Below are 13,478 nucleotides of genomic sequence, written 5' to 3'. Positions count from 1 at the left end.
CCCCCCCCCCCGGGTGAAACGGCACGCCGCGCTCCAAGCTGCATCCAATCAGAGCTGCAGCAGTGAGCGCGTCATCCTGTTCTTCCCCAGTGATTTGCTTGCTGGCGCCATTGAGAGCAGTGCCGTGGAGGAGAGCTGAGGCAGGACAACATAAGCCCTCCCCTGAAAATAAGCCCTCTGGTGTTTTTCTTTCCAAAAAAAAAAAAAAAATTTAATAAGACAGTGTCTTATTATCGGGGAAACACGGTACTAAATTGTTTCATTTCAATATTTTGAAAACTATATTTCAAAATATATCAAATTATTTTATCTGTAAAGAGATCTCTTGCTGTGAAAAAAAAACCAAAGTTGATTACGATTCATCTATAGGCACTGAGAGATAAATGGTCTGTGAGTTCACACTATCAGTGTGTGTCAGGGGCAGAGCTTGAACCCAGGTTTTTCTGACTCCTCTCAATTATGTTATGCTGCTTCTCAAGCATTTTGATTCTGAAGCACTTTCTAGAATACAGTTGCTACCCAAGTAACTGGAGAATATGACTAGGCTCTGATATAATTTTTCCTAAAAACTCAGTCTTGGGGAAATCCAAACAACTTCATAGTATAGAACAAAGTGAAGTGGATTAAGAATCAGGAGCCTTGGACTCTATTGCTGGCTCTACTAACAGCTGTATGACCTCTCTGAACCTCCGTTACGGTTTCATTTTGAGATAAGGACATAGGCCTAACAGCCCTCTAAGGTCCTTTCTACCACAAACATTCTGTGCTTTAAATATATGGAAACAATAAGTGTTGAATGTTGAGCACAAAAAAAAATAACTCTTTCTGGGTCAAAGTTCTGCTCAAAGTCCACAAATTCTCCTGAAGCATTTAGCACAAGAAGCCAGTAAACAAGTACTTAACATACATTGTTATATAGAACTGAGTCTATCATTGTAAGCACTGCTCAATTGTGAGCTTTGCATGAATAAGGCTTCTGTATCAGGTTTCTAACAGAAACTACTTGGTTAAAGAACTATGAGTGAAAAAGTGAATACCTATTATTTTGGGAGTGAAAGAAGTCAATAGTAAAAACTATACAAAGTTCAGCCAGTCATTTTATTTTCTTGTCAGCCTTCAAATAAAACTTCTTTTGTCCTATTAGCTATATTAGTGACATCACTGAAGCCCTCTTCTGATGGCTGGCTCATCGTGGAGTGATAGTCACCTTCAATTTTCAAAGACCATGACAGAGGGACTGAGCTCTAACAGGTCCCACCAGAATGGAAAGATTTTGAGGAAGGACTTAACACCCCATGTCCCTTATCCCATGAAAAGCCTACTATGTAAGCAAAGAAAAACTCATCATAAAAAGGTTGGTCAACATATTATGAGTTTTTTTCGCCATAGTATGAGCTGAATTATTGAAATGTATAGTTTGGGACAGATTTCAGCAAACTGGTTGATCGTCTTCCAGGCTGTGACTGAACTGGGGGAAAGAGGGAGTTGAAAGGCCCTCCAATGCAGAATCCATTTTAAGTTGGATCAAAAAAGCAGCTGAGAAATGCATACTGCTGGCTTCATGAATCATATGGGACCTATGCATTTGTAAAATTGAAATACTGCAAAATGCTTGTGAGAGAACAGTGACAAGATTCCCCTGAGGGCTACATGAAATAAGCTTTTTTCTACAGAAAATTCTCTATGTCAGAGAAAGTATTGTGTCGCTTCCCTCAATATGTAGCTAAAAAGTTAAAAGTATTCTCCCCCTTAAAAAGAAAATCTTAGCTGGAGTCTTTTATCATTGAGACAACAAGGGGAATGCTATTGTCGAACATGGATAGTTGAGAAAACAGAAACAGGGCTAGTAAGGTATCTTTTGCATGAAGCCAATCCCATATTGTGGAAGGGCTGATATTGGCAGAGTGCTATGCAGATGTTACCTTGACATAGTATAGTGGAAAAAATACTAGACTTTGAATTCAAAGCCTTGAGCTATACTATGGCTCCACAAATTACTTCACTGCTCTGGTCTTCAGTTTCATTTTTTTTTTAATAAAATGGGAATGACAAAACTTATACTCTAATTCTCAGGGGATTGTTAGGAAGACACTTTGCAAATTCAAAAGCATGGCACAAATGGGAGCTAGCTTTCTTATCTGCTTGCTAAAAATCTTAAATCAATATAATGGTGCTAATAACAATTTATATTAATATGGCCCTTTGTGCTTCACAAAGTGATTTCTCTCACCCCTAAAGTAAGCAGCACAAGGATTATTATTACCCCAGTTTTTACAGATGAGAAATCCAAGGTTGTGAGAGTTTTGGTGACTTGCCTAGAGTTTATTCCGCTACTAAGCATAAAAGCTGGGAGTGAACCCCAGACTTCCTGCTTCCATCTGCAGAAACTTTGGTCTCTATTTGAGTCCACTCTAAGGACTGGATCCCTGCTTAGAAAATCACACTGCTGTTGAAATAGTTAGGAAATTGCTTTTTGAAGAACAAATCTAGACTGTTCTGACCTCTGACCACCTGTGGTGATGGATTTGACTGTTTTTATCCTGAATGCTATGGTATGGATCTGGTTAAAAGTAGAAATCTAGGACATCACTGGAAGAGAACTAAATTTGGAGTAAAGGAGCTCTGGGTTCCAATGCTGGCCCTAATACTTACTGTGCGACCCCAGGAATGCCATTTAAGTATCTCTTATCTATAAAATGAGAATAGTAACATTTGTGCTACTTACACTTCAGGATTATTGTTGTAGAAAAAGCACTTTAATTATTATATTTAAACATATATACTATATGTATTATTATATACACATTATACTAAACAGTTATTCTTATTAGGTCAAATGACAAAGATGGAGCATCCACAAAATCTTATGTGGTGACTTTATTGGGACATAGAGGTAACACCAGGTTCTTGATGTGTATACCAACAAGATCAAAGCTTTGCCAGATTCTATCAAACTAGAAAAGCTAGAAATATAATCTTAGCAACAAACTATTTCTGTTTTCTTAGGGCTTGCCTAGATAAGTATGGAAAGGCTTATCAATATTAGGCTGGCCATCTGGTGATAAATTCATTGGCCATGGTAATTCATGAATCAAAATAGTACTCAATACTATGCATCCACCTTTAACTTTTTTTTTTGAGGGGGGAAGGAAAGGCTATTGGGGTTAAGTGACTTGCCCAAGGTCACATAGCTATTAAGTGTGTCAAGTGTATGAGGCTGGATTTGAACTCAGGTCCTCCTGACTCCAGGGCCAGTGCTCTATTCACTGCACCACCTAGCTGCCCCCACTTTTAACTTCTAAAGTGATATTGGCAGAGAAGTAGAAAATCACAAAATTTTTAGACCATCCAAAAATGTTAATTTAATTACTGGTATTTTAAATATAAAATCCTTGTGTGATGATCAACAAGTGGACATATTACTGGAGATACAGAATTGTACGGATCATTACAGTCTCATGACAAATGAAACTAGAAACTCCAATGTAGTAATAGCTAAATGAAAAGTTGGCTCACTGGTTGTTCCTGAAGAAATCAAAAATGAAGTTGGCAAGGTTGTTTTTATTGTATCCAGAGGCAACAACAAATAACATTTTATGAGATATTTGGTCACCTTGGATAGAGATGCTCATGATAAACATCTGCAAAAGTATCACTGTTAAAAAAATAGGGCAACTTTAGAAAAACATCTGCTATAGAGAATGAGGAGGGTGAGGTTATGAAGAATTTGATAATGTTTTGATAAAACAACATATGTTTTAATACTCATTGATTTAAATACAAAAGTTGGCTTGGCGAGGATGGCAAAATATAAGGTTCAGGAGTAAGAAATGAGAAAGGCTAAAAGTTTATAGCCTATACTGGTACTGCACACTTATATATCATAAATATTTTCTTTCAGAAGAGTTGAATGGTATTGGGCAAGAAACAACAATTACAATCTACTCAGAGGTCATTATTGAATCAGCTGTCTGTGTATGGCTAGCCCGCTGATTTATTTCAGAATTAATACAAAACTAGAACAAAAGTGAGAAAAAGATATGACATGCAAGTCAACAATTCCAATTTGACCTATTTAAATGAGCTGCTGAATTTAAATTCACCAAAAAATGGGAAATGGGGGCAGCTAGGTGCTGCAGTGAATTAGAGGACTGGCCCTAGAATCAGGAGGACCTGAGTTCAAATCCATCCTCACACACTTAACATTTAGTAGTCGTGTGACTCTGGGCAAGTCACTTAACCCCAATTGCCTAGCCTTCTCCCCTCCAAAAAGAAAAAAAAAGAGAAATAGATAGAGGAATGAATGGACAGCATAGATTATAAATATTTCCTAAAGAATTTAAGTGATAAAAATCAGCTGCTATAATGAAAACACCAAAGAGTTTGTAAAAGTTCCTAACCAGTAAACATTTATTCTCTTTGTTAAGTAGAAAAATATAGCAACCAATGACAATTATCAGTATAGGCTATAAACTTATTTGCAAAACTTCATAGAAGTGGATGATAGAAGATTATAAACAACTCTCATCTCATAAAACAGTAAGAAGTAATAGAGGGAAAAAAAAACCAAGTTTTAAAAGAAGGCTTCGTGAGAGACCCAAAATTATCTAAAAGGTATTTAAGGATGAAACAGAAAGAAGGATAACAGACAAAAAACAGAAAAGGTATGCAAAAATTTATTAAAAAGATGTATCCTCTTTCATCTTTAAGTACTTTTTGGATACTGTATTTTTAGTATTTGGGAAGCTTTCTCTTAAACTTATTTTTTCCCTCCACTGCAAATAGACAATGAACTGGATCCCAAACTGAAGAATGAAAAAAAAAAGTTGGATGACCTATGGAAAATTGAAATTCTTTTAATAAATCTGAGTTTCTCCCTAAAATAAAGGTCCATCATTTTTTTTTTAAGCAATTGGGGTTAAGTAACTTGATCAAGGTTACACGGCCAGTTATTTCTGGGTGTGGTGCTAAGTATCTGAGCCCAGATTCGATCCCCCAGGTCATCCTGACACTGGGGGCCGGTGCTCTTACTTGCTGAGCCACCTGGCCGCCCCCCATCATGTTTATAACACCAATATTCTTCTGGTGATGTTGTCTGTCATGATTCATGGAATGTCACAATTTTGAAAGAATTAATTTTAAAAATCAACCAAAGGACAATGAAGACGTGCATGGTAGCTGTGAACAGGCTGTAATATTCCAAATAAAAATTTATGTAGAAATGGTAGAAAGGATATTATCAGAAAAATGTAAGACTGGAAAAAAAGGTGGACCAGTCATACATTACAAGTGCAAGATAACTGATCTTTATCCAGCTTATTCTATCAGTCTTCAGGCAATGTCAAGTGATCTAAAGGAAGGCCCTGAGCATACTGGTTAGACACTCCCCCACCCCCCCATAGCAGATCTAGGGAAGGACACTGCCAAGAGTCACACAGACAGATTATGATCCACCATTATTGATGGAGGCATCCACATACGTGAAATTATTGATCAGCTGAAGAAGAATCAAGGATATTGAGAGAAAAAGGATTTTGCAGTCTGTGCACCCTAGTTGGTTGGTGCAGAGTGTTAAATTAATTGTCACACGTTTAACTTCTGTGTTCAGGAACATCCCAAAAGAATATCATTAGTCACAAGGGGGGGAGAGGCAAAAGTGTGTGACAGCATGATTCATTGTGATCACGTGTGTGATTTAATGTGACTCAGTGTGATCACATCACTAGTACTGAAAATTCAACAGGCAGCAAACTCTTCAATGTCATGAATAAGTGACAGAATATCCCACTTTTAAAAGCTTCCATTATAATCATATTCTAGAGCAAGAACTGAGCCTATATATGCATACTTCACTTAATGATGTTATTGGTTTTACAGAATATGATATTAGGGGAACTAAGAGTAACAAGTAGCAGTCAGTATCCTAGAAATCATGCTTAAAATGGGTGACTGTCATCCCAGTGAAGAATCCTAACTTTATGGCAGTGTCTGCTTATGAGGTATTCGCTATGAAGGAGATCAGGGCAACCTTATAAGGACTATGCCAAATATCTTACCCTCCCCACCAGTGCAGTGGGAATCACCTAGGCATGTGTCTCAAAAGGCCTGAATCAGTATCCCAGATCTACAACTCCTTTTGCCTGAGCTTGGACAAATCCCTTCAATTCGACCCAATGCACATTTATTAAGTACCTGCTGTGTGCAGAGCAGTGTCCTAGGAACTGGGAGAGATTCAAATTTTAGATAAGAAAGGGTCGTTGACCTCATGAAGTACTCAGTCTAGTACAAAGATATGATACAAAGTTAGATAACTATAATACAAAAGAATTTAAGTGTATTAAGAGATGAAAAACAAATGCCACATAAGGCAGGTCACTTTGACTTACCATGTCTGGGCCTCAGTTTCCTCATTTATACAATGAGAAGGTTGGATTAAAGTTCTTAAGGACTTCCAACCTATGACTGTTTGAGTAGCTTCTAGTTTTTTTCTTTTCTAAACACAGGTGTGCACCATCAACACGTGAAAATACAAACTTGCAGAGCTGACAAAATACACAGTGTTTATTTGCATTACAAGGCATTCTTTACTTTAAAAAAAAAATAGACTACATCTTTCCCTGCAGCACTTAAAATAAAATTCAATCTATAAAAATGATTTAAATGCAACTTTTCATGAACACAACTGCTACTTAAAGTAGGTACACCTGCAACATATGAAGAAATGTTCATCTATTTGTTTAATTTTTCTGTAATTCTTCATTCCTTGATATCGCTCATGGAAAAGAATAAATCTGAATTGTGCAAACAAGGTAAATTGAAATCTTGAGAAAAGTACACTGATAACTGTATAATTTTATTTTGCCCTATTGGGAAGGTTCTGAAGCTAGACTAGAGGACAAATTTTAATGTACTAGTTTAACAGGAAAGCTCAACCGGGAGAAATGTGTTTCTGCAAAGGGGAGTGAAGGAGAAAAATTTAACAGGTTAAAAACTGCAGGCTTAACTGATGAAGGCAAGCCCTTACTTGAACTGCTGAACCCTGGATGAAAAAATTATCCTTACTCCTGACCTGAGAGTTATCAATGACCCTCTTTAAAGGAAAGAAGTCAAGATAGACAAAAAGGGTTTACTGCTTTACTGCAGAATGAGGGTATCATGCCAAAGAGTCAACGAGTTTATTATCTTCCAGGACATTCAGTAATGGACCACATATATCCCTTATGAACTTGGATATTCCCCAAAGTGACAGGACATGAGTCTAACACGATCATTACCTTTTTTGGTTTTACAAGGTCCACTGTTGGGGTGAATTTCCTGTAAAGGGACTGAGACGACTTTGGCTAGGCCAGCATTCAGCATATATTGATAAAGGCGCTTAAATGTTCTTTCACAGAGACCCTGTCAAAATAAAATTCAAAGTCAGCATGAAGGAGTAATGAGATGATCTGTAACAGACAAATGAGCACAAGTCCAGAATGGAATTAATTTAAATATAATTCAGGTTACCACAGTTTTGTGCCATCAGAGAACTTGGCGAAGACAAAAAAGGATTATGAACATTTTTAGAAGCTACGAGATAATGATTACCCAAAAGGAATGGGAAATATATATATTTTCTTTTTGCTTTTTGGAGGGTGGAAGGTAGGGTAGTTGGGATTAGTGACTTGCCTGAGGTCACATGGCTAGTAAGTGTTAAGTGTCTAAGGTCATATTTGAACTCAGGTACTCCTGACTCCAGGGCTGGTGCTCTAGTCACTATGCCACCTAGCTGCCCCAGGAATGACAAATCTTTAACAGGGATCCAAATCACCAACTTCTCAACATATTCTCCATATAATCACCAAAAGTATTTTTTTTTTAAAAAGTGCCATACTGAACAGTGGAATGGAGTGCATGAGCAGTCAAAATACAGTTGTGAACTTTTTTTTTTAGCCGATTCTATGATTTCACTGGTGTATGGAACTTCCAAGGAGAAAACACCGTCTAACAATATTAAGAAACTAACAAACTGCTTTGCCACTTATAACGTTTGAGCGCTGCCTGGGGCCTGGAGAGGCTGAGTCAGAAGCCAGGATACATCATAAGGCAGGTTAAGAATCCAGACCTTCTGTCTCCAAGGCCAGTTTTCCCTCTGTTCTGCTCTGTGGCCTCTCTAAAATACACAATACATTGGATCACTCAACTGTAAGCAATTCTGTTTGGCTGACTCACGAACTGCCAGATCCTGAGGTTATATTCATCAGAGTTGTTGCAGAATGGAGGCTAGAATGCAGGACAGGATCCCAGAAGGTGTTAGATTTGGGAGGCACCTTGAAGAAAAAGCCTGGTCGGGGTGGCCAGGTAGCACAGTGAGTAAGAGCACCAGCTCCAGTGTCAGGATGACCTGGTGATCGAATCCCGGGCTCAGACACTTAGCACCCACCCAGAAACACCTGGCCATGTAACCTTGAGCAAGTTACTTAACCCCAATTGCTTAAGGGCGGCCAGGTGGCTCAGCAAGTAAAAGCACTGATTCTAGTGTTGGGATGACCTGGGGATCAAATTCGGGCTCAGATACTTAGCACCACACCCAGAAATAACTGGCCGTGTAACCTTGAGCAAGTTACTTAACACCAACTGTTTAAAAAAAAAAAAAAGAAAAAGCCTGGTCCTCTTATTGGACAAACAAAGAAACTGAGTCCCAAAAAAGTGAGAAAATCAGCAGTAGGGCCAGGACCAAAAGGCAGGCCTACTGACTTCAAGGCTAGTGCTCTTTCCATTGTGATACACTAATTAGATGACCTCTAAAGACACTTCCAAGTCTCAAATTCTGTGATTCTAAAATTTTCAAAATGACCAAAAATATGGCTGTTGATGTAAAATTGAAAGGCCAGGCTGTGTAGTGGAAAGAATGAATGACTTGGAGCCTAGAAGAACTTTTGTGAATGCCTCACTAAGCAGCTATGTAAGCTAAGGTGGGGCCATTTACCTGCTCAAGGTTTGTGCTACTCTCTAAGTCTCTAATTTAGGCACATGGTGGCAGCTGCACCAGTGGATGGAATCCTCACACCAAGAAAATTGAAAGTGCTTCTTTTACTGGAAGCTACTCACCTGGCAAGTAGAAATCTATAAGAAAGATGGTGACTATTTGGTTTCTGGGTTACCAAGGCCAAGTGTAGAGGGTCTGACAGTCTACACATTTAATTCAGTGAAGTATAGAAGTTATAAGATTTACATGTTAAGCATGGAACAACAAAAGGTACAATCTACTGTGTGCTGTTAGTTAAGCTGTGTTGCTATCTGTTTAAAAAAGGATGGGATGAGTCTGAAGAAGGGAAGGAAAACACTTGCAAAGTTGCTGCTGCACATGTTGAAAGAGGCTGACACCCTCTTACATTGGCTGGTTTTCTACCTCTGGGAATGGCGAACATGTGGCTAGAGCAATAACAATGATGGTGTACATATGGTTTAACAAACCCACTGGTGATTTGTAGACTGTGCATCTTTGCTAATCTATGTATCTGAAGGAAGCCGATGGACAGGCATAAATTAACTCCCCATCGACGGCATGTGGTTGTGTACCAAGTACCATGGAACAGGAATGAAATGACACAGTTCCTGACTTTTAGGAGTCTACAATGAGAGAGAGGTAAGAAGTTTGACAAACCCTCCTTTCCTAATTCGCTGGGATGCTTCTCAAACTTGAGGCACTCTTTAAGTTGCATCCCAGGAACAAAAGAACCTAGAGCTGGGAGGAACCTAGAGATCACCTTGAGTCTAATTCCATTTGATGAATGAGGAAAGCAAGACCCAGAAAGAGTGACTTACTGAGGATCTGAGGCAGGATCTTCCTAGCTCTAAGCCTAGTGTTCTTTCCACTGAAGAAGAGAAGCACCTGCTGCCCAATCTAATTTTTCATCATTTCCTAATCGTCAGTATTGTAGAATAGATACTGTATTGTAAAAGGAAGGCAAATAGGATTTTCTCATTCATAGGAACATGGATTTAGAGCTGATAGAGTCCTTAGAGAGTATTTAGTTCAACCCCAGCATTTAACAAATAAGAAAATAGGCCCAGAGAAAATGATTTGCCCATAGGTATAGCAGAGAGACAGCTGGGCCTGGAGTTAAGAAGACCTGAGTTCAAATTTAGTCTCAGATACATAGTAACTATGTCTCCCATGGCAGGTCATTTCACCTGTCTGCCTCAGCTTCCTCAACTGTAGAATGGAGATGATAATAACAGCACCACCCACCTCCCAGGGTTATTGTTAGGATCAAATGGGATAAATCTGTAAAGTGCTTCAAATTGTGCTTGGCACACAGTGGGAACTTAATAAATGCTCACTTCTTTCTTTCCTCCCTTTTATGGTCTCAAAGTCAGTAAGGGACAAATGACAAAAACGAACCAAATCCAAGCAGTGCTTTTTCCACTTTCAGATTTCTATGTGTGTCTTTAATACCAAATAACTGCAGAGTTTGACTAGATGAGATCTGAAAAAGGAATTCCTTCATTCCAGGGAAATAAACTACAGGATGATTCAGTTGATACAGCCCAATACAGAGCATTACAGATCACAAGGATAGAAGATCACATTAGAAACAAAGATCATTTAATTTTTACAACACTGTTTACTTTTCTAAAATACTTTTCTCTAACTTTTCTAAAAATAAAGTTTAAGATATGACTTTCGGCAGTGCAATAGTAATGACACTGGATTTAGAGCCAGAGGACCAAAGTTCCAATTCTGGCTGCATATGTGACTTTTGGCAAGTTAGTTTACATCTCTACATTCCTTTACATCTTTATATTCCTCACTGGTAAAACAAAAAGGCTGCATTAGATAATCTTGTAAGGTTCTGCTTAGGTTTGAAACTATAATGTTATACACATAATAGCCTAGATTGTCTTCTCTTTCCAATACAGCATCTCTTTTGTCCAAAACTGATAATATGGAAGTAATGAAAAATCATACTGGGTGGGCAGTAGCTTCCCAAGTCTCCTTCCTTCAGTGGAAAGAGCACTGGATTTAGAATCAGGAAAGATTTGGGTTAAAATTCTGCCACAGATGTGTACTAATTGTGTGAACATGGCAAGTCACTTCCTCTTCTATGAGTCTCAGTATCCTTATTTGTAAAAAGAGATAATTCTACCTATAGAACTTAACAGGGATGTTGTCATTATCGAAATCAAAATAGAATATGTGAAAAAAAACCCACTTTGTAAAGTCTTAATGTGCTACTTAAATGTCAATTATCATTCCCCAGTCTTGCTTTTCTGGAATCTATAGAGATAAGAATATAAATTTCTATAGTAACATTGAAATTTACAAAGCACTTCTTCACAATCACCCCATGTGGATGCAGCTGAAGCACAAATAGTATTGGCCTCATTTTACAGATGAAGCAATCTGCTCATGGTCATACAGCTAGAAAGTGTCAAAGCTGGGATCAGAACCCAGGTCTCCCAACTCTAAGGCTAGTGCTATTTTTACTACATAACACTGCTTTATAGAATGACCAAAATGGCAACCATTTTCCCACCCTTCACTTTTTACTTCCCTCCCCAGGCCTGTAAACCAAGACATTTCCATGAAAGACTATTACCAACAAAACAGAAAGATGGAATGTAAAAGCTAACTTGAACTTCATATGCCATTTCCATGTGGTTTCTCTGAACACAGCTTGCAACAAAATCCAATAAAAAAACTTAAGTCTGCTCAAGAATCTACAGAATCCAAGCAGAGTTCAAAGGAAGGACAAAGTACTTTTTCATTTCTGTTGCAAAGAGAAGAAAAAGAAAAAGCCCAAACCCAGGGCTGTTCAAGCCTATAACATAGCCTTTAGGTTTCCATTTGTGATTAATTTACTCTATGCTTAGAGAAACAGAGGTCTCCAAACCTAAGCTCCTCGCACAATAATTATGTGCAGATTAAATTCAGCACAGCACAAGCACAGGAAAACCACTGAGTGTCTCACCAGTTCCTCCCTCAGGCATCCTAATGTCTCCATCTGGTTAGTTCGAATGCTCAGCATTGCAGAAAGCTTCTCCATAAGGATGTCATATTTACTTCTCCTATGATAAAAGCAGACAATTTGCCATTTTCAGTTCCATTGTCATAGGCCATCTGTATTTTTAAAGATTGCTGTTCAAGAATTGTGTGTGTAAACATACATATATAGAGTCTTAGGATCCTAGGATATTACTGTTGAAAGGAACCTTAGAGATCACTTGGTCTGACATCTGAAAGAAATCTGAGGTCCAGAGGATAAAAATACTTTTCAAGGTCACACAATCAGTCAGTGGCAGAAGCAGGGCTTAAAGAGATTGTGTAGCTCCTTAAGAATATGTATATCTGTGTATGCCCAGTTTTATGAAGCACTCTGATTTAAGGAACTTGGGCTCCGGCTAAGAAAAGGTGTCGGGTTAAGAATACAAATTCTCACATCCTGGAGCTCTTAGCCTATAAGATCTGAAGGAACAGCAACAATCCTTCCTTATGTCCTAATAAGGCCACCATGCAGGTGACTCAAGAAATATTAACCCATAATGACAAAGACGATTACCAAATTCTTTGCAGGATATTATGGAGAGCTATGTGATTGAACAGAGCATGTAGGAGTGAGAAGACCTGACCTCTACTCTATTAACTTGTCTTTTGGGTTTGCTGATATACTCTTTCTTCTTGACTACATCAAAGCGAAATATATCTAACATAAATGAGAATGTTACAATTATTTCCAAAGGAGAATAAATACTGTAAGATGTTCCCTAAAAAGAACCGTGGGCTCCTTTGAAAAAAAATAAAACCTTGTTTAATTCCATTTTAGTCAGGACTGGTGTGTTGCAATGTGCAACCCTAGTAAATGCTGAATTCTGGTACTCTTGGGCAGAAGGGGTAGCACATTTAATAGGTGCAGAGCAGAAGTCCCACTTTCAGCTTCCATTTCTACTGCTGCAAGGATTTGCAGTCTCATGAAGGGCCATAAATCATCCTTACAGTAGCACCAGCTGTGAGTCTAGTAACAAGAATCTGACAGCTGCCTAATATATGAAAACATACTAATCAAATATGCAGATTACACAAAGCTAGTAGTAATATCTATTATGTTGGATGACTAGAATCAAGATTCAAAAAGATCTCCAAACACTAGGAGAGCTCAAGTGAATAAAATGAAATTCAATAGGGATAAAGTAAAGTTCTATACTTCAAAAAACCAATTGCACCAGTTAAAATGGTGAGGTCTTATGAGCAGTTTGTATGAAGGTGTTAGGGATTAAGGTTTAAATGAAAGAAGAATTTCTTATTGATGATGGAGGTTTTACAGGAAAACACAGACAAGCATAACAGAGGAAAAGAAGGTAGGTCTCCATACCTTCATGAGAGCAGCTAACATCTATATGAGTGAAGGGAGTATCTATATCAATCAAATAATGGATCTTTCAAAAAAGAAAAAGAAAAATGTTGGCTACAATCTCAGCACAAAGCAAGTGTCATA

The 13,478-nt window shown here is 38.1% G+C and overlaps 1 protein-coding gene across 1 annotated transcript in view; it reads right to left on the bottom strand.

Annotated features, from left to right (window-relative positions):
- Nucleotides 1-13,478, bottom strand: part of GTF3C1 (general transcription factor IIIC subunit 1) — a 119,763-nt gene that overhangs the window by 79,765 nt on the left and 26,520 nt on the right. The window contains exons 5-6 of the mRNA XM_069064139.1: nucleotides 11,958-12,054; nucleotides 7,275-7,398 (exon numbers count right to left, since the gene is read on the bottom strand). Coding sequence (XP_068920240.1) covers nucleotides 7,275-7,398; nucleotides 11,958-12,054 — 221 coding nt within the window. The remainder of the gene's footprint in view (nucleotides 1-7,274; nucleotides 7,399-11,957; nucleotides 12,055-13,478) is intronic.

Source organism: Petaurus breviceps, unplaced genomic scaffold (assembly GCF_028583685.1).
Source record: "Petaurus breviceps papuanus isolate PSGF00001 unplaced genomic scaffold, PetGlider_PUasm1.0 138, whole genome shotgun sequence".
Taxonomy (NCBI): domain Eukaryota; kingdom Metazoa; phylum Chordata; class Mammalia; order Diprotodontia; family Petauridae; genus Petaurus; species Petaurus breviceps.
Note: the sequence above shows the minus strand (reverse complement) of the source record. Positions and strands in the feature narration are given on the sequence as shown.